Below are 20,490 nucleotides of genomic sequence, written 5' to 3'. Positions count from 1 at the left end.
ATATGCTGCTAATCTTTCCAGGATGAGATTTTTGCTTAGGAGAAACCCTCAAGCCTTTGCAATTAAAGTAAATTTTTTATTTATTTATTTTTTTCCTGAAGAGACCTGAATAAGAGTGCAAAACGAAAGAAATCTTAAGTTAAGTCTGCCAAATTGCGGCACTCAAATTTGGAGAGCTCTGTGATGCTGCCACTCATGGCAGCTGTATCCCTTCCCCAGGCTGGAATATCGCAACAGAGAAACATATTCATGTTGCAGAAAGCAGAAAATTATATTGGCAGAAGGAACCTCTGGAACGCTATGTTTACTACATGAGTTTCATGCCTCTATGTGTGAATTTCAGTAGAGATTACCAGAGCATTTTCTAAGAAACATTTGAAGTGATAAGTCATTAAAATAAAAACTCTCATCAGCAGCATGCAAAGCATTCTAACAAGACACTCCTTACTAAGATTACTAATTTTCACAGTTAAACTATCAGCAAACAACTCCTGCTACAACTAGAAAAAAAATATTGTGGGTCTTCTAAAAGCAAGACTGAAATATAAGAAAACTAAGTGATTAGGGAAAGCACAGATGAGTAAGTTACTGTGGTCTTACTTCTTGTCTATTTGGTGTTGTGATAGTAGGTGGAGTTTGACATTCCTCCCCCGCGGATGGCATGAACAGCCGTTGGAGAAGACGCTGGGTAATGACCAGGGCGGATGGGCTTGGCTGCGGGGTAAAAAGTAGGAAAGCAAACAAGACATTTAGCTGTCATACAAGGTTTTCTACCTCTCCTCTAGTACAAACCCCATTGTTTCCAAACAAGGAGCTGTGCTTGGCAGAGTAGTCTGTAATCTAACTCTGTGGAGCACAGCATTTCCTTACCTTGGCCAACAACATATACATCCATTTTCTGCTTGTGGCAGGGCCATTTAGCCATCCCATGCATGTCCCTGTCTCTGCAAAGATTATGGACTGTCTATACAGCAGAGGGAAGTCAGGACCCACTTGGTGGTCAGTGAGGTACCTTCTATGTCCAATTTGACTATTTATATCATTCCAGAAGATGCTGAGACAAAGCTGTCAATGGCTTTCTACAAAAGGCAGCATACAGCAGTAAATATTGTGTGCTGCTTAATTCTCTTTCAGGTTTTAAGACACCAGTATTAGCATCACTATCCAAAATGTTATCCTTCTACTTCAGTGATTCTAAAAATATCACCCCAAAAACTGCCTCATCTTAAACACCATTTGATTGTATGCATGCATTCAGATTGCACCACAAAGATGTATTGAGCATCTGAATTATATAGGAAGTTATTTGACTCTTCAAGAACTAAATTAAATCACAAGGAAGAGTAATCAGGGAAAAAGAGAGGAAGGGACAAGGTCCCAAAAGGCGAGGAAAGAATGAAAGCAGGAGAGTATGTGGGGGAGGAGGAAGAAAGTGAGAGACTAATTTAAAGAGACAAGTTTTCAGGTCACTAGAAGGGCATGTAAGACCCATTATGCCATTTATTTACTGAGTTAAATAGCAAAGGCGTTTTAAACTTTAGGTGGGGCAGATTCTATTAAAAAGTGAAGTCTTTGAAGATTCCTATGCAACAGAGAAGCAGATCCTGTAGTGTGCCCTGGACTGCTGCTTTCAAAGCTCTTTCTATTTAAACATGAGCAAACAGACCAACCATGAAGTATGTGAGCAACCACTAACCCTTTAGCTCAATGTCCTTACCAATTTGAGCAGAGTGTGCTCTCCGTGCCATGTTTTTGGCTCTCACAGCTTCCTTAATACGATCTACCTCCTGCTGGTACCGCTTGCGGTCTCGCATGGCGTTCTCCTTGGCCTCCTTCAGTGCACTCTCCAGGGCCTTAACTCTCTCTGCCGTAGCTCTAAGTCGTTTTTCCAGCTTAGGAAGCTCACAACGAAGATCTGCATTATCACGTACCAACTGCAAGGAAAGAAGTTTCAAAAATATCCTGTGGGAAAGGTTGCCTTACAAGGAGAGACAGAAAATACAGATTCTTCTTCACACCTTGTACACTGCAAATGAAACAGGTTTCTTCCAGAAATAACTGTAAAAAGCTTATGTCGAAGCAAGATTTATTTTTAATCATGCAGTTCATTTGTCTAGCTGAGGTAGGATATTAAATATTCCAGAAAGATAAAAGAACAAATGAGTTTATTCCATTCAACAGAATTTCACAGATCTGACTGCAAAGGGTGAGGGCACCAGGACAAACTCTGCTACTGCAGAGCACGCTAGCATCACACCTGCTTTTCTAGACTTTAAGAGCAACTGCAGCAGAAAGTCTGTGTTTCTTCAGAACACGGAAATGTCCAGCACTTCACAAATACTTGACCAGCTCATTATTTCAAAACAGTAATGCGTAAATAGGTCTTACAGACAACACTGGCTATCATGAAAAATTCATCGTCTCTAGTGGTTATGGCATTCTTACCTACTTGTTCCCTACTCAAGCAAATGAGAAAATTGGAAACTTTGATGCCTTAAACATCGCTAAGAAATGACGTTAAGGCCTATAGCTATAAATGTGACTATATGCAACTTTGAATTAATGGACTTCCTCAATTAAACACAAACCTGAGCAAGGTCTATCAGTTATCAGAGTAAGATCTAACTTTACATGCAACAACAGCCAAGAGAGATATTTTTTTTATATAAATAAAAACCTGATGCAAACAGTTAGAAAATCTAGTACATTTTTTACTGAACAGATTATACCACTACCAGAAGTCAACAGAAAACTGTTCCAAAGGAGTGATTCTCACTTGTCTGAAGTGAAGGGAAGAACGTGGTTTAACTACCACATTAATAATACGGTAAAGCAACAGCACGTACTAACATTCACACACTGTTTGACAATCAAAATGTTTTACACCTGCTAGTCCGGGCTTAGTGCCAGAAGACCAACACAAACGTAGCTAAAAAAAAAAAAATAAAAAAATTGTCACAATGTGTTTTTTCTGCAAGTGTTGAACCCTTGTTCTACAGAACAGATGATATTACATTCAGGTCAAGTTCAATGTCACTTTTCCCTCTACATTTATTACGAGATGTGGACTCCTAGTTGGTTTTGAGTAAATACACACTAATGAGAACTATAAAAATCCATATCTGAAAACCCAGCAGATGCGTGAAATGAATGCAAAAAAGGCAGAACAGTAAAATGAAACAACACTCCTAAGATGTCCCAATTTCCACATTTAGAAACTAGGTCTTTAAACCATCTGTTCCCTGGGAATTTCAAAATACTGAACCTTAGTGGACACTTGTCATGGTCCTGCACTGCTTGTTTTTTTAGCAGTTCCACAGGAATAAATAAAGCAAATCATGGAGAGCACTGTGTGTCACTGATAACAGTTTCAGAAAACTGCTCTGGAGAATGTTTTGTCACTATTAAAAAAAGAAATCAAAATCATCTTTACTATTTTGTGCTCTGCACCCGAACAGTGGGACACACAGTTCAAAACTACCAACACCTGACAGGAAGGTGGAAGCATACTTATTGGATGAAATAATCCAGTTTTATCTAACAAGGTGATACCAGGATGTATCCCGGTAACACCTCATTACGTCGTACACACACACATACACACCATTAATATATACACACTGCCAGTAAGCAGAGGGAAGGCTCTTTCCTTGGTGTATACCCAAAACACTTACCTACTACACATTCCCTCCAACCCACATTTGCACAGTGGGTATGTAAGGTGAAGGGCTCTCCATTGCCCTCATCTCTCTGAACATCAGTATTCAAACGAAACAGGAACAACATGTGAAAGAGGGAGGAGACAGAAATGGACTTGCCCAGAACCACCAACATCAGCATTCTGGGGAGGCACTAGCCTTAAGCTACACAGAAAACCTCTGTTTCTTTGCTTTCATATTCTGCTAATTGAGTCCCCTCAAGTCACCTCCAAGGGTACCTCTAAGCAGTTTTGACCAGGAGTCAAAACTGGGGATACACAATGCATCTAGTAACCAGCACACAAGGTAATAGCAAACACCGTATTCTGTGGTTTATGCGTTAGACCAATACAAAGACAATTAGTCTTGCCAAAACTGCTAGTGTCTATTTTCACAGAAAAAAATAAGTGTTTATTTAACACATTTATGAAAAGTACAAGTAGTGGTAAGAGCAGCTCTAACGCCAGCTTCTAATGCCAAGAATTTTAGTTGAGAACTGTAGGGACCATATCCTCTTAACAGTACACATACCTTCAAAAACTACCCCTTTAAACAGAGAAGAGTGTATCTGGGTGGGGGGGAGGAGGAGGAAGGAGAGGGAGAAGGAAGGATGCAGAGCCTCTACCTGTTTGTGAACCTTTGTAAGCTGTTCCAGGTTGTTCTCAAGAAAGGAAATTTTCTGCTTCTGCGCAGCACTTCCACCTCCGTCATCACTATCGAGTTCAACACTCTGCACAGGAAGAAACCAAGAGGAAGCTCAAGTCTTGTGTGACTTCAATCTTCCCAAAGGCAGAAAAGTCTTCCAGAGTCCCAAATTAAACAGAATTTATTTTACCTGTTCATTTGATATTTAAGAGTCACATTCCGCACTACACAAAAATAAACTCTTCTTACTGAACAATTACTGGGTGATCCTGAATAGGAAACTGGAGAAACACCATTTTCTCTCTTTTTTTAACTCTCCTGGGAGGTGTTTTTATGTAATATGGGTTTTCAACCTTAAAAAAAAAAGTATAAAAACTCCTCCCCAAAACTACTCTAAAGGACTGAAAAGCATTTTGAAGCCTTTGTCTATTTATGCAGCTTCAGACTTCTTCAAAAGTTAAAAATACATTAATTTCTGCCAAATAATAATTCTGCCAGGAAAAGGCTGACTAGTTACAAGCCTACAGAAAGAAAGGGCCACAGCATTCAGGATAGTGTAAGTTAGTGCAACTTATATTGAGTAATTTCTGGTAACCATTAATATCAGCTTTGAGAATTTTGTAACTGAGCTGAATTGGATTGTTTCATTTCACTTAACCACCAGGACTTACCCTTAACAAAACAGGACCAAATAACAGCTAATAAACATCACAATTTTAATCTTACTATTATTTTCAATCTTTACTCACTATTATTAAAAAAGACAATATCCTTGTTTGTAACAATATGCACTAAAAGCTTCCAGCAAATCACAAGAATACTACAAAAAAGATAAGACTTTGGTTTAAAAGAGTATAGTCTTACTTTTTTAACACGGGTGGTAAGATCTTGGACAAACAGTTTGCGTAGGTTGTGAAGAGTCTGAAGCTCTCTTGCCTGGAACCAAAATAATAGTAATAAAAAAAAAAGGCATAAACCTTTTTAAGACATAGTTACAGTAGATAGTAGGTAGCCTGGTGTAAGAATTCTCCTCAGATTTGAGTCAATAATAGGTAAAAGGGCTCTGGATTCATTATCTAGCAAATGCATTGGCCTGCTCTGAATGCTTACTCACAGGCACTTGGGATGTTTAAGTGCCCTTAAGATGTTTAAGTGCTTTTTAAGCTTACGGCAAAAACCCTGGCTTTCCAAGTTTCTTTTTTGACATGCACTGACTTCTTAGGCTCAGCAACATAATCACCTTACTCCAGTTTGGAAACCCTGCCCCTACTCCCTACTAGGAGAGAAGCACTAATCCATGTGCAGGGAAGGAAACTGTGTCGACAGGCAGTTCACTCCAACCCCATACTGCACCAAAGCCATAATGAAGGGAACTGTCTTTCCGAAGTTGGTAAGAGAAACCTTAACTGTCCCATTTTATGCTTATCCACTCACAGACTGGAATTCAAATAAATTGCTCAATAAGCTCTACCATGACAACAAGCTTTATCTCTCAAAAGGCAAAACTGACTAGCAACCAAAAAGGAGAAGCTTCCTTCATCCGACTACTAGGAATTGTACATTACAAGCACAGTCTATTTATGTATGGGTAATGTGATTCTCGTCCCTGTAACTCAAACACAGCTGCAGAGCAGAGACCTCCCCAGGAGCTCCCATTTGGGGTGTCGCCAAAGAAGACCTGCACCACGTAACCTCCTCCCTTTTGTTTTGGCCTCCTTCTTTTGTTTCTCACCAGCCCAGCACTGTGAACAGTCCCACCAAGACTGTTCTTCACCGTTTCCTTCTCAAAGTCACCATCCAAATGATACCCAGTGCCCGTGGAAGCTCTGTAAGTATCTGATGAGTACAGTTTGTGTCACAAAGGCTAGTTAAATCTGTCTGTTGCACGAGTTTATTTTAATGAGGCTTATGTCTAGGGGAGCCATCAGGAGCCAAAGCTGAAAGAACCTGAATAGTTTACCTTCAGTGATGAGCTTCAACTGATCTTGGGGCCACTATAAGCTTGGTTTTTAAAGCCTCACATAGAGGAGAAAATGCTTGGTTTGAGTTAATAACCATGTTAACACTACCAAAAATCTCTGTATGATGCTCCTAAACCAGCTATGGCTCAGACCAGCTTCTGAGATCTTTGAGAGAGCTTGCATATTTTACAAGTAAAAATGTAGCTTCCAACAAGGCTGTGAAGCAACAGCTTCAGGACTGAAGCCATCGGTCACAGACTGCATTGTTAACATTGCGTGCACAGTATCGTATTTCTCAGTAAGCTGTTACACTGGTCAAGAAAGAGGCAGGTATCACCTAGTTGTAGCTACACTATTCAGTACACTGGTTACTTCAAGTGATTTGGAAGAAAAGGACAACAAAACAAAGAGTACTGGTAGACTTAGTGGTGGTTTGTTCATGGGAGGAAACAATAATAGTATTTAATCTTTAATTTTAAAATTCTATTCAACAATTTGGTGAAATGCACAGATTTAGCCTATTATGATACAAATTGGTCATTTCCTCGGGCATAGATACAAGTGTTCAGTAATCACAGAATGACAGATTAGTTTGGGTTGGAAGGGACCTTCAAAGGTCATCTAGTCCAACCCTTCTGCAATGAGCAGGGGCATCTTCCAACTAGATCAGGTTGCCCAGAACCACATCCAGCCTCGCCTTGAATGTCTCCAGGGATGGTGCATCCACCACCTCGCTGGGCAACATGTGCCACTATTTTACCACCCTCACTGTAAAAAATTTCTTCCTGATGTCCAATCTGAATCTGCCCTCTTTTAGTTTAAAGCCATTACCCCTTCTCCTGTCACAACAGGCCCTTCTAAAAAGTCTCTCCCATCTTTCTTTTAAGTACTGAAGTACTTAAGTACCCCTTTTAAGTACTGAAAGGCTGCAATAAGGTCTCCCCAGAGTCTTCTTTTCTCCAGGCTGCACATCCCCAACTCTCTCAGCTTTCCCTTTCCCTCACAGGAGAGGTGCTCCATCCCTCTGATCATTTTTGTGGCCCTCCTCTGAACTCTCTCCAACATGTCTGTGTCTTTCCTGTACTGAGGACTCCAGAGCTGGATGCAGTACTGCAGGTCGGGTCTCACCAGATCATAGTAGAAGGACAGAATCACCTCCCTTAATACATCAGTGATGAAGACCTAGGGGGAAAAAAGCTCAATAAAGTGTAATTAAGACATACCACTGTTTCCTCCAGCCCCTTAAGATCTTCTCTTGCTTGTTCCCTTTTATCATTAAGCAGTCTAGAAAGATCACAACATTGAATAAAAATAAAAAATGTTGAAGTTGTATAAACAGAAAAGAATCAATCAACACTCAGTTTGAGTTGAACATCTGCAGATGTAAGCAAACTGTACATCCATTTGCATCTGTAATTACGCTTTTGACTGTCCCAAATATGCAGCTTTCTCACACGGAATGGCGGAGCCACCATCTCCATTTTTTGTGTCCACGCATGAAATTTTTCTCTCTCATTTCCACAAAAGGCTCTTACTCCAGCATCCGATTTATTACTTCAAAAACAAAACCCCAAAAACCCACTCACAACTTCTTTCTTATTTGTTTTTGCTGTGCATTAAGGAATGAGGGATTGCTATGATGTTTCATAACATAAGAGCTCTAAAAAAATCTTTTTGGCAAGTACAGAACCCACTACTGAAAAGCCTATGATATAAAAATACGGAGTAGTTAGCAACCATTTATTACCACTGCATATTGGCTTTGTTACTGAAATGATAATTTCAGTGTGAAATTTTCAACACAAATGCCTCTAGCACATCTCCTGCGGACACATCAAGAGATACAATATTCAAGGACACCAGATGAGAAAACTGTTGACTTACATAAGCTTTTCCAGTTTCATTTCCCTTTCCTGGTCCTCAGTTTTTAATTTATCATAATCAGCACTCAGTTTCTCCTGTTCCAGTTGAAGTTTCTGATTCATACTAGAACACAAAAGAAGAAGTCAGTACAGCTCAGTCCTGAACCTCATAAACAAATATAGGTAAATCTACATTTAAAAAATGGGTTTAGACAGAGGAAGGAACAAAACTGAAAGAAATTAGGCATAAAGAATCTAAAGAAAAATTTAAAAAAACATTGGAGAATTAAATTCAGTGGCTTGCTTCCTTTATCATAAAGGACACAAACTGTTTTTACCATCTTTCTGTCGTGCTTCTTCATGTTTCTCATTTCCTTATTATTAGTCTTTGGCCACACAATGAATATGATGAGAGAAGGTACACTATACATTAAGATTGCCTAGATTTTATGAACACTGACAAAAAGAAAAGGACAGGAGCAAAGAACTCTATTTTTCAAGTCGTGGAGTATCTGAATAACAGAGTTACATTGCCGTGTCAGGAAGAAATATTAAGGGTGTGAAAATAATATACATTTGGGTCACCCAGACTCTCAAAGTCTGCGTCAGGACTCGTTCTTATAAAAGGCCCTCAAAACCTGTATATTTTAAAATCTGTTTTCTTCAAAGCTTCTCTTACCTACATTATTTTTTCTGTTTCTCTCTCCATAATTTTATGGACTTGTTAAAGCTCCACAATAAAAAAACAGGCACTATAGTTATTAAAATAATGCAAAATAATTAGAGAGTTGTCTGTTAAATGAATGTTGACAGTACTTTCTGTAAGACACTGAAATATATAGACATCAGTTAAAACTAACAAAACCAACCCCAAAACATCCCTTCAGTATCACAGAACAGGACAGGAAAAGAAAAAGCAATAAAGTAAGTGAACATACTCTCTGATTTCATCAATTATTTTCTGCTTCTCTTCAATTTCATCCCTCAGCCTGGACAGCTGCTTCTGGTGGGCTTCCCTGTGACTCTCCATCTGCTGCTCCAGTGCCTTCTGCAGAGTACAAAACCCGGAGCCACACATGAAACAGAAATCAAGTATCACAGCTAAGCTTCCATGTCAGCCGAATCAACCTATGTTTCTGGATTTGAGTGAGGCTTATCAAATCAGGTTAATTCAGGAATCTGCCTGATATATCTCAAAACTGTACATCTACTCATCCAAGCATTTAATTCAGACAGTTTTTAGCAACAGATGTACACCAATTTCTACTCATTTTCTTGGAAAAACCTACCCTATGCATGCCAGGGTCTTATATCAAGTGCCAAGAATGACAGTTTTTACCAGTCCTGTATTCCATGTGTTTATTCAGCAAGTAAATATGTGTACAGCTATACCAGTGATAGAAGTAAAACTCATCCCCCTCTCCCCCTTTCTGATAATTGTTTATCTACAGCCCTGCTATTTAAATTCTCAGAATAAATATATCTCAAGTAGTGAGAAAAATTCAATGCTTCTCTTTAGACTGCTGATAAAAGATTTGCCTTTTTTCTTCCAACTGTAAGTAATAACCGTACAACTCTTACTAACTAACTTTTTATAGTAGAGGCGAAAGTTCTACAGGGAGCTGACAAACCTTTATCATTATCCTTGTAAAATTATATTTTTCCTTCAATTTCGAACCCCTTTAAAAACACAACTCACACATTACTGATTAACATTTCATTGCATGCCAAAAGAAGAAGAAGATACCAGAAACCAGGTTTATATTTCATTATTATTTCTAGGAGATAGTTAGAATTCTTGCCCAATTATTTAGGAAAATGGCCTCTTTTTTTAATCAAATTTTTTAGTACCTGAATTATATTAACCCTAGTAGCCTGACTTGCTACTTATCAAACTGACTTTCAGCAGACTTCCACTGGCAAAACATTAGAGTAACAGAGGTGAATCAATATAATTTTTCAATCCTATACAACAAACTTGTTCTCAACTATGTATGCAATATACTGGGTATTACAATTTGATTCTTCGTTCGTGTAATCTAAGGAGCCCAGGCATCTCCAAGTCAGCAAACACAGTCCACTGAACCTCTCTACCCTTTGGAACGGGCTTAGCTTACACGCTGATGCACTCACCTCCTAAGATGTTCACACTACGACTTACTTTTTTCCATCATCTGGTCAACAACCTCAATACTAGCAAGTTCTCTGATTTTACATTGTGAAGGTTGCTCAGTAATGTAAGGTCAAGTTTTCTAACTAAGGCTGTCAGTTCTGACAGAAGCTGGAAGTGTTTTCTAAAAGCACGCAACGCGTACAGGAAGACAAAATTACACTCTATCATCTTAATGAACAATCTCACTGAGAAATGCCCTCTGAAAGTGCAGCATGCCATACTACCTTCATCTCCTCTGCATCCTGAAGTCGGGTCAGGTGCTCTTTCTCCTTATCCTTGAAACTGACTTCATGCATCTTTTCTGTTTAAAGTTGAAAACAGTTGAGGATTAACTGCACAGTTCCCGGACATGCTATGTTGAGCCATTGCCCAAATCCCTTTCTCCTTTACTAACCAGCCACAGTTTTTTCAACCCACCCAAAACCTTTCCAACCTACTCTTGTCTCTTTATACGCCCACTTATTGCAATCCCCTCCTTGCCTTTTTCACTTTCTGCTGGGAAATGGTGCCTCTAGAACCAGGTCATTTTTTATGAGTGCAGTAGGAAGATCAGGACATGGAATAAAAATTCTATTCTAAAACCGTAGATGTTAAAAAGTAAGAAAGTTTTGTCACCACCTGCTGCTCCTGGAGTCAGAGAAGATCCCTTTTGCAGAAATCCAGAAAAACATTAAGGCTTCAAGGTCACATTGTGATTTTACATAAACCAGGAGCTTAGCAAAGCCACAAGAACTGCTTTTTATACACATTTTCCACATTAAATCAGAAGGGGAAAAAACAGCAGTTCTTAAAATTAAGTCAACTGGATCCTACATAGGCCTAGGAAAGACAGACGTTTTACTTGACCCTAAGTAGAGCAGCTTCCTTTTGAACAGGGAGGGGCATTTGCTGGAGGGGCATTTGCCAGAGGGTCAACTGAAATTAGATGGATAACCGAGAATTTTAGAGAATATTTAGCAAGATTGATTGGTTCTGTCTGACTAAAGTATTTAGTTGTGTTTGAGGTGTTTTTGGTTTTGTTTTTAAATTTCTCACATCATTAAAGGTGAAGCTCTTGTTATTAAGTTTTTGACTCTTCTGAGAAATTAAGTTTTTCTGTATTTTGTGAATGGACTAGGCTGAAAGGGATAATTCTGGTTTTATCTGAAGTGTAATTTACTACAAGGAAGTGCAGCGTGTTAGATATTCTGAATCACAATTTTGTCTTCACCACAAAATACTAAATAGACAATAAAATGTTGTAGAACTACTGCACGTATGATACTTTAGCAAATACTGAATTTTTTAAGGTATAAAAGAAATTATGACCATGAGACCAAATGTCGTACCTTGAGCACGTAACTTGGCAAGTTCTTCATTGAGAGAGTCCTGTGACTCTTCCAGCTGCCTTCTCTTCTGCTCCATATTTTGCATGTAGTCTGTAAGGGACTTGATCTTTGCTTCATGCTTTAAAGACAAGGAGAATAGCAATGAGATGCAAGTACCACAGCTTGTTACCTAGGAATTAAGGTACTGTCCTACATAAGAGAGGAAAAAGAGAAAGTGCTCCATATCCAGAGCTGATGACTAGGAGAAAACACTGCAAAAGATCTAAGAAAGAGCTAACAGAACCAAAACAGACTTCATTTTTAAAGGTCACAGTCAGTAGCCCAAGGCATATACTGAACAGCACAGGTAGTAATGTAGTAATTCCAAAACATCACAGGAAGCTCATGATTTGGTGTTAAACAAACAGCAGTAATTTACTAAAACCAGCTAAACACCAGGCTTTTAAAGTGGCTTCTGGATGCTTCGACCTGCAGCAGCTCAGATTGACTTGCCCCAGCCATCCTGATGATTTGTTTTATCCTAACATCCTTTTGAACTAGAAGGGCTTATGTTTAAATAGAAAACAGTGGAGAATACAGTGAAAACTCCAAAAATTGAATTAAAATTTTCTAATCTGGGACTAAACTTAAGTAACTTATCTGTGAATTATTACATTCTATTAATAACGCCATTTAAGCAGATGTTGTTCACTTTGGCAGAGAGGAGTCGAGACCTCTGGTTTGGTGCTACTGTGAAGATCGGACTTAGAGAGGAGCAATCCCTAGCAGGAACTGAAATAGTTCATTCAGACCCTGCTGGCATCAAGGTCTCCAGGAAACGAAGGGCGCATGCCTGATTTGCATGCTTTGGGCAGGAGGTCCTCCAATAGATTCCAAAATCTGACAAGAAATTTGTCCAACTCCCAGCTTGGCTCCAAATGCTCTGGCCCCAAAATAGAGACTGTTGGTATGGCACATAGTGGTGATGCACTATTTTATGGATCAGCTGAACACCATATCTGCATAATCCTGTGATACAGCATTGCCACTGATAGTAAAACAGGCTTTGGACTGAGTTTGCAAGGCCTCAGACTGAGGCTTGCCAAGCTTGATCTCTCTAAGCTCTTTCTGAGCCGTCTTGCAGCTCTTATTTCCTTTCTTTTCATTTCTTTGGAATCTTTCTTTTCCTTGGTGGCTTTATAGATAATGTGCATTTGCCCATTAAAAAGATTTTGAGCAAAGCACCACTTGGCTTCTTCTCAGTTTTAAACACAGACAGGCCTCAGTATGCACTTAGATGCAGAACCTCCAAAATGTCAAGACGAGGTATCACCTGCTGAAGAGTATTTCTGCTTGGTTCCCTCACCCTGTGAGCATGCAGTACTTGAATAATCATCTCTCAAATCCTAAACCTCCAGTCTTCTGCATGTAAATAGGTACTGAGGACAACAGTTAGTACATGCCTGTGACAAGCTCTGAGCACTGAAGTTCTCTGATTCAAGTGACTATAATGTAAGCACACAAACACCAACCCCACAGGGGCACTTGAGCTGCCTTCCACTCATTCCTTCACTAGGTCAGTTTAAGCCAGCACCAGGGCTGAAAAAGGCTGTCCCACTGCCTGCTGCTGAAACCTTTATTCCCAGCTCTGTGTTCTTGCTCCTCTCCTGCCAACAGAAGCATGTAAACAGCTGATTTGCAAGTCAAGCCTTCATCTGTGTTACTAATGCAAGTTCCCAAGGAAAATGAGCAGCACAGGTTGGCAGGATGACTTCTTTCAGTGGCCATGCCAGCCCAGAGTCTACTTTAAGAGAGGATGAAAAGTGTAGTTTTTACTTAACATTTTTTGGACAGCCAACACCCTCAGGGCTCTAGCCTTCCTTTATACTAAGAAGCATGCTTCCAGCTACAGCTTTATTAGGTAGACATTCTGCTGCAGGACAAGAGGCTATCCTTGCTCCAGGTTTTCTCAGACTTAACTGGTAGCAAATGAAATACAGTAAACTGTATTGCCTTCTCTCCTTCACATGTCCACTTCAAATCAATTGAGCATGTCAAAACAGCTGGCCCCCTCACATGCAGCAGGCTGCAGAAAGCATCACTGTTTGTAACTGCCACCCTCTGTGAAGCCCTCCTACCATTTGGATTTCTATTTTATATAGTAATGTTTTCCATAACATATTATTTTATATATTGCTACCTAGTTATTTTGGTAGCATGCTAATAGACCAGACACGGGAGGCTCTCCAAGTGTTTCGATAGTGAACCAAACAATCACTGCCTCCTTTCTTAGGCTGTTTTTAAGTGACGGTATAAGATAAAAATTCATCCTGAGGAAATCACTCAAGAGGGATTTTCAGTATTATGCCATAGAACACATTTTGAGATCTACAGCAGGACATGATTTTGCCACAGAAGGTGCTGAAAAACATTGAGGGGGAGGAATAGGAGAAGAGAGAAAAACCCAACAAAACAGACAAGAGAAATACCACTCTGCTCCCTGAAGTCTCATTTCTCACTCTTGGCACACATATTTCTTGAGGAAGGAGGCTGAGAAAGTCATCAAACTTTGCTGCAAGGGGACAAGGAAGGAACAAACATACTTGTGAAATGAGGAGCTGGCAAGCTGCAAGCTCCCTCTCGCTGGCATTCATCTTCCTGTTGGAGTCTATCTGGGCACTCTCCAACTGCTTGCTGCGGTTCACCAGAGACTTCACCTCAGACTTCATCTTGCTGATGTAAAGCCGTGCCATGGTGAACTCCTCCTCAATCACTCCATTCACATCTGCTAACTAAACACAGAGAAGATTGCAGTCTTGAAGGTGTGATTCTTAGAGGTAAGTCAACCCAAAGCAGTCTCCCTGCTGTGAAACTCTTGTCTAGAGTTAGGAAGTTTCTGTGAAAGCACAGCAGCTCTCAAGGAGTACCCACAGACCTTCAGGTCACCTTTAAACATGTTAAACTACTGTTTCTTAAAATCTTCACTGATACGCCTCAAAAGTGAGAAATTAAGGCTCACGCTCACAGCATGCTTCATCAGTTTAGTGGTTCAACATCTACAGTAATCAAGCTCGCCATCATGGCAAGAGCATATTTTGGAGAAATCTGCTCGTGTCACCAGCACAGGAAATTTTCATTTTTTCAAACTGCTAAAAGCGGAAAAACATTTTCAAAGTACTCCTTAAAGAACTTTCCTCTTGAAGGATGTGCTTCTTCAATAAGGAGCTATAAGACAGACATGGTCTGGAAATCTCACCTGGCAAGAGAAAAGTAATCACTCTCATCTCTAAATATGAGTTTCATTTTATTTATAAATCATTTCTTTCCGTGGCTTCAACATGGTGCCTTTTATTTGTATGTCTTTCTCTTAATAGTTTGTCTTCGACTACTTAATTCATGAAACCCACTGACAAGCTGTGAAGGTTCTCCTTGAGCGAACATATGGCTAGCAACTTCATTTGCGTTTCGCCTTTCTCCAAGCACTGCCAAGGGGAAGGTAACACGTGCTGTATCTTCTCCCAAGAGCCTAAAAAATGCAACTGCTTCCAAAACTCTCAGTCTGCTCTGAAATTAGACACACTTTGAGAAGATGCTAATTGCCAACAAATTTGAAATTATTCTTCTAAAAGCTTCTCAATCTGGCCTTATTTATACTGACAGCTGTCCTGTAAAGTGCTGACATCTTAGTTACTATAAAAATTTGTACCAAACAGCCTCTGCCTCCAGTTTCAAAGGTCTCCTCTTATAGTTCCTACTATAATGGCCACCAGAGGTTGCTGTAACATCTAGCAAAGTCTCGCCTTGCGGTCCTGGCATCTGCATAACCACATCAGATGACAGGGATAGTGTCCTCCGCAGTAAGCGCAGGCTGGAGCATCTGTAGATTTAAGGGGGCTTTAGCAGGATATCAACAACTCTCAGAGTCAACTCAAAACACTCCAGCCACACATACTCTGTTTTAGGTTTGAATATTCAGGAAAGTTCATTGCTCAAAAACTGTGAACTAAAAGCAGGAGAATGAAGTGCATTGCAAAGAATTTACATACATGATGAAAATTAATTTCTTAATCCAGTTTTAGCAATTGCTCTTTTCCACATTGTTTTAAATGGATAGATAAGATGGCATTAACCTCACCAGGAACGTTTTCCTGGCCATGAAATGTTCCCATCAGAGATGTGTCATTTAGCAATGACCGTACAGGTATCATCTGTGAGACTCAGCATTTTGCTCATATACAACAGAAGTATGACAGAGTAGCCACCTCCTCTACCATATCTGTAAACCCAAGAGCCAGACAGAAAACAAATTTCAAAGTGAAACTGGACAAAATTTTCTCCATCTCCAGGCATGTTCAGATGCCAAGGTTTCTGTCACTTCAACCACCTTCACTCCTGTTCTTACTTCAGAGGAAAAGGATCCTCTGCAACTTTTCCTCTGTAAAGATCATTAGTCAATATACATAAGTTAAACTGGTGTTACTGCCATGCAATTATTTATGTGGTATCTAGCACAAATTTACCAGTGCTGAAAATCAGTAATTTTAAAGCATCTTCTGTTCAGAAACACACATGGAAGTGTGGCCTCTTCGATGAAGCCAGCCAGTGTTGAAAGGTCATAAGCATCAGAATACAGAAGCCGTAATTTCCATGCAGCTGTTTTGATTTGGGTGCCCTGAACAGCCATCAGTACAGACCTCTGGCTTTGGGAACTGTTCACCTTCAGCTACACGACAGTTTTAGGACAAGCTTCGAACAAAAGATAGCCAGCCAAAAGACAAATCTCACCAATAAAGATTCTTCAGATTCTGGGAATACTGGGTCATGCCAGCTAATGAAGGAGTAGGGCTATGTGTGTATAGTTTGGGGAGGAACTCGTTTCCATCCGTTAATAAATGCATAAACACACAAACAGAATGCATTAGTCTGGCCCCAAACATGGAGCTGGGAATAAAAGTGGCAACTGTGTGCACAGACACTGACTGACCATCTCTGACCCAGACAAAGACCTCTTCAGTATTTTACTCCGGTTCTAGCCAGGATTTAACAGCAGTGTCCTGGGAGAAGGACTGCTGTATCACATGTACTCCACATTAAGTATTTTTATATTGCAGGAGGTGGGGGGGGCAAGCAAAATAAAGATAGCCAACTTACTGTTTTAACATCGTTAGTACCAATGATACCTCCAATCTCTCCCAGGTCCTTCAGCAGCAAGTTCAAGATTTCTGTAGCTCTTTTCTTCTGATGGTTACTGAGCTCCTGCAACTGTCCCAACTCCCTCTGGGTTGCTGTCAGGGCACTCTGAAAAGGTTTAAGAGCAAAAATTACCCTCCCCCCAGCAGACTGGGCATCAGTTCTTGTGTGATGACTAGGTTACACCATCATGTCTTGTACTTTCCTGAATGTACCTACTAGCTCAGTGTACTGTCACGTACAATTCTGCCTTGCCATAATCCACTTTCACAACTCACTTGCTAACAAGGCTACTTTAGATCTATTAAGCGTAGTAAATCCAGTAAGAATCTAATTTGCATAATACATATCAAAGAAGGTTAATCACAGAGAAACAGGTATAGAAGGATATAAAATTTGATTTTTTTCAAACGGATTTCATAGTAATCTTTTTTACTAAAGTGGATAACAAAGCTTTCCCTGAAAACAGACCTGTTAACAACAGCTTCCTCAGTTTGTGTAATGAATTAAGGAACATGGATGTATTAAGCTAGTAAGCCAACCTTGATTTTTCTCAGATCAGATTTTTTCCTTAAGTTCAGTATACATCAGTTGAAAAAATCTTATTTTTTTTCTGATTCATTCCCTGACATTCCCTGACTCCATAAAAAATCCCAGAAAAACACAAAATGCTGCATTTGCATAAAGCAGATTTTCACACCTTTCGTGGCATAATACAGTTTTTAAATAACCAAAACAAAGAATGGTCAGTTCTCACGTTCAGTTCAGTTGCCTCTATGGTAAGCAAAATACAGAGGTTGCAAGAGAGCCACAATCTGCCGTCAGCTCCCATAAAGTAGCTTCTGAATTACCTTAATTTTATTGTTTAAGTAAGATAGAAGACAGAGGTCAGCCTCGGCAAATAATGGATCTTTTAACAGCTTCCCTGCTACTCCTAATTTTTAAACTACATAACAACATACTTGGCAGCAGTATCTGAAAGATTCCCAAGACAGTGCAGGCTAGCAGTTTTCTGGGAACCCCTATGGAAATCTTTATAGGAGGCTCAGAGTTAGGGGGTGGGGAGGGAACCAGCACTATAAACTGCTTGCTCTTACACTCTTCTGTGCCAGCTCATCAGCCAGCTGCTCATTGGCCCTTGTTTTGTCCTCCACTTCTTGGGATTTCTGGTCATAATTGACAGCTAATTCTTCCAAGGCTTGAAGGACCTCTTTTACTTCATCTTTTGCTGCTTCGTTCTCAATCTGAAGACGGGTCAGCTCCTCTTGAATCTTCTCATAATCTCTCCTAGTGGAGGCCAAAAGCTGGAAACCAGGTATGACAGAAGCATTAAGTCACCCAAGAACTCATTCAAAAGACAACATTGAAAACGGCAAAACCAGACAGAAAATGTGAGCACACAAGCATGTGTGCAAGAGAGAGAAAGCAAGGGAGAAGAAATCCTGCTACTCTACCAGAAACAGAACCGGTTTCAGCATAATGTATTTGAAGGAAGCAAAAAATGCTCTGAACTTCAATAAAAAGAAAAATCCTGATCAAATCCTATTTGGACATGAGACTGAGGTAGCGAAACTTATTTTAAACAGAATCACAGCTCCAAATAATTTTTTTGCCTTCAATTCAATGCTGCTGCTAGGACAAAAAGTACCAAAGTAAAATGTTTAAACACAGACCCATAACTTTGAACTGAACCAAGTAAAGGGCTCTCTGAGGCAGCCTCAAAGATCTTGTGGCATTACAGAAATATTTTGATACGGAAACCTATGATGTTTTTTCTTAGTTATCATCTGAAGCCTGATGCTGAAGACAGATTAGCTGCTCATATTTCCTGAGGCACAATATTACCTAAAGAAGAAAATACAGACTTCACCCATGCTAGTATTTCCAATTTGTAAAACATATTAAATTTACTATTTGCATTCTATTGAAAGAGATGCTGAAGTTTCAGTAACAGTGCTGACTGTAAGAAATCAGCTGCATGGTCCTCTCCCTTGCCCTTGCACCACTCCATCTTCATTCAGATGTTAAAGTCTTGAAAATTAAGCTATCAATCAGGTAATTAGCACAAAGCCAGACTCAACAGTCATTTACTGCAGAATGATGTGAAAATAAATAAAAAGTGCTACCCAACATTTATTGCTGATATTGTACTTTCAAGAATAATAACAAAATTGGCACTTAGTATCACTTAAAAACACAAAATATAGAAAAATAACATAAAACTAGCGCATGAGATACAAAAAGGCATTCATGCTCATCCTAACAGCAAGTTTGGACATTCATTCACAGAACTCACTTATTTCCAAGCCTTCCTCTGTATAATATTACTGTACTGCAGCTTTCTTGGACAGTACAATACCACCTGCACTACAGAATTGTGCTGGCTGGACTTCTCCTGACCTGTCCCACCACTGCTCACTGGCTCCCAGACCATGAAGAAGTTGAGTGTGAGACCCCAATCAAACCAGAAGCACCTCTCTAAAACAGACCACCTAAAAGGAGAATGTCAGAGAAGACATTGCTTTTTTTTGGCTCAGAGTGCTAATGGAAAATAGGAAACCAACCAGGCAGCTTCAGACACTGGCACGTGCCCAAAGTGGTGAAGAGAGGATTCAGATGTAAAGGGAAATTTATCTCACTGGTAATGCTGCGGCCTCAGAAGTGCACTCACGTTATGGAAAAACCCACTGAATTGCCAAAGCCAGATGGCATGTAAATATTTAAACAACAAAATAGCTTAAAATAATCTTTCTGCTAAACACAGATGGAACTATTATTTACATTTACTTAAGAAATTTACTGTGTGAATATTACTGCGACTTCAAGTAAAGGCAAGTGTTATGTATCACCTAGAGCATAAACACAGCTCCCCAGAAGATTCTTGTTGATATAATGTGGAAAAACATACCAAGATTTTAAAAGGCCATTAATAACACATTATACCAATCAGTTCTAAACAAAGGGAAGGAGATGACGGCTGCAGCACTTTGCTGATCTGTTCACAGCATGCAAGATGTAAGGGTGGAAGATGGAGAATCCCCCCCAAAGCACACACCCTGAGAAGCAGCCAATGAAAAAAGGTACCAAAGACACAAGAATCAACACAATGCCATCTGCAGTAGACCTCTAGATTTATAATTAACCTGCTGGCTTAATCAAGCAGAAAAGGTACTCTGGTTAATTAGGGAGAAGCAGAGTGAGGCAGCTGCTCTGCAGCTAATGTATCATGGAGCTAATCACAGCTCTAAGAGAGAACAGGTACATTGCTCCCGCAGTGCAGGTGAGGCTTACTTGTGGAAGACAAAACCTTGGAAAATTAATTCAATTCCTTTAAAGAAAAAAACAAAAATGTCACATTAGCTTTCAAAGGTAAGTGATGGACATACTCCTTGGATGAACCATCTAAACCTTCTGTACAAGCTATGCAACATCAGCTGCAGAGACTTAAGTAAGTCAGCAAAGCTAGATTAGAATATGTGCAAAAACCGGGAAAAAACGGTCTATAAGGCAAGGATTAGAGGCCACCAAAAACTTGAGTCATCTTCCAGATGTAATACTGAGTACGGAACACAGAAGGTGGGGAATAAGCCAGCATACAGCATGCTGCCAAATACCTAACACAAATAAAAGAATGCACATCACCCAAAAAATAAG

At 39.8% G+C, this 20,490-nt stretch overlaps 1 protein-coding gene across 1 annotated transcript in view; it reads right to left on the bottom strand.

Moving 5' to 3' along the window:
• Window positions 1–292: 292 nt before the first annotated feature.
• The window catches only part of LOC104411429 (kinesin heavy chain), a gene marked incomplete at its 5' end in the record, with an annotated part of 51,592 nt that continues 31,394 nt past the window's right edge, over window positions 293–20,490 (bottom strand). Inside the window, 12 exons of the mRNA XM_010021844.1 lie at window positions 293–714; window positions 1,718–1,934; window positions 4,324–4,428; window positions 5,208–5,279; window positions 7,528–7,588; window positions 8,189–8,290; window positions 9,105–9,214; window positions 10,564–10,640; window positions 11,668–11,785; window positions 14,250–14,438; window positions 16,798–16,944; window positions 17,934–18,140. Coding sequence (XP_010020146.1) covers window positions 608–714; window positions 1,718–1,934; window positions 4,324–4,428; window positions 5,208–5,279; window positions 7,528–7,588; window positions 8,189–8,290; window positions 9,105–9,214; window positions 10,564–10,640; window positions 11,668–11,785; window positions 14,250–14,438; window positions 16,798–16,944; window positions 17,934–18,140 — 1,512 coding nt within the window. The remainder of the gene's footprint in view (window positions 715–1,717; window positions 1,935–4,323; window positions 4,429–5,207; window positions 5,280–7,527; window positions 7,589–8,188; window positions 8,291–9,104; window positions 9,215–10,563; window positions 10,641–11,667; window positions 11,786–14,249; window positions 14,439–16,797; window positions 16,945–17,933; window positions 18,141–20,490) is intronic.

Source organism: Nestor notabilis, unplaced genomic scaffold, assembly GCF_000696875.1.
Source record: "Nestor notabilis isolate BGI_N333 unplaced genomic scaffold, ASM69687v1 scaffold9939, whole genome shotgun sequence".
Lineage (NCBI taxonomy): Eukaryota > Metazoa > Chordata > Aves > Psittaciformes > Psittacidae > Nestor > Nestor notabilis.
Note: the sequence above shows the minus strand (reverse complement) of the source record. Positions and strands in the feature narration are given on the sequence as shown.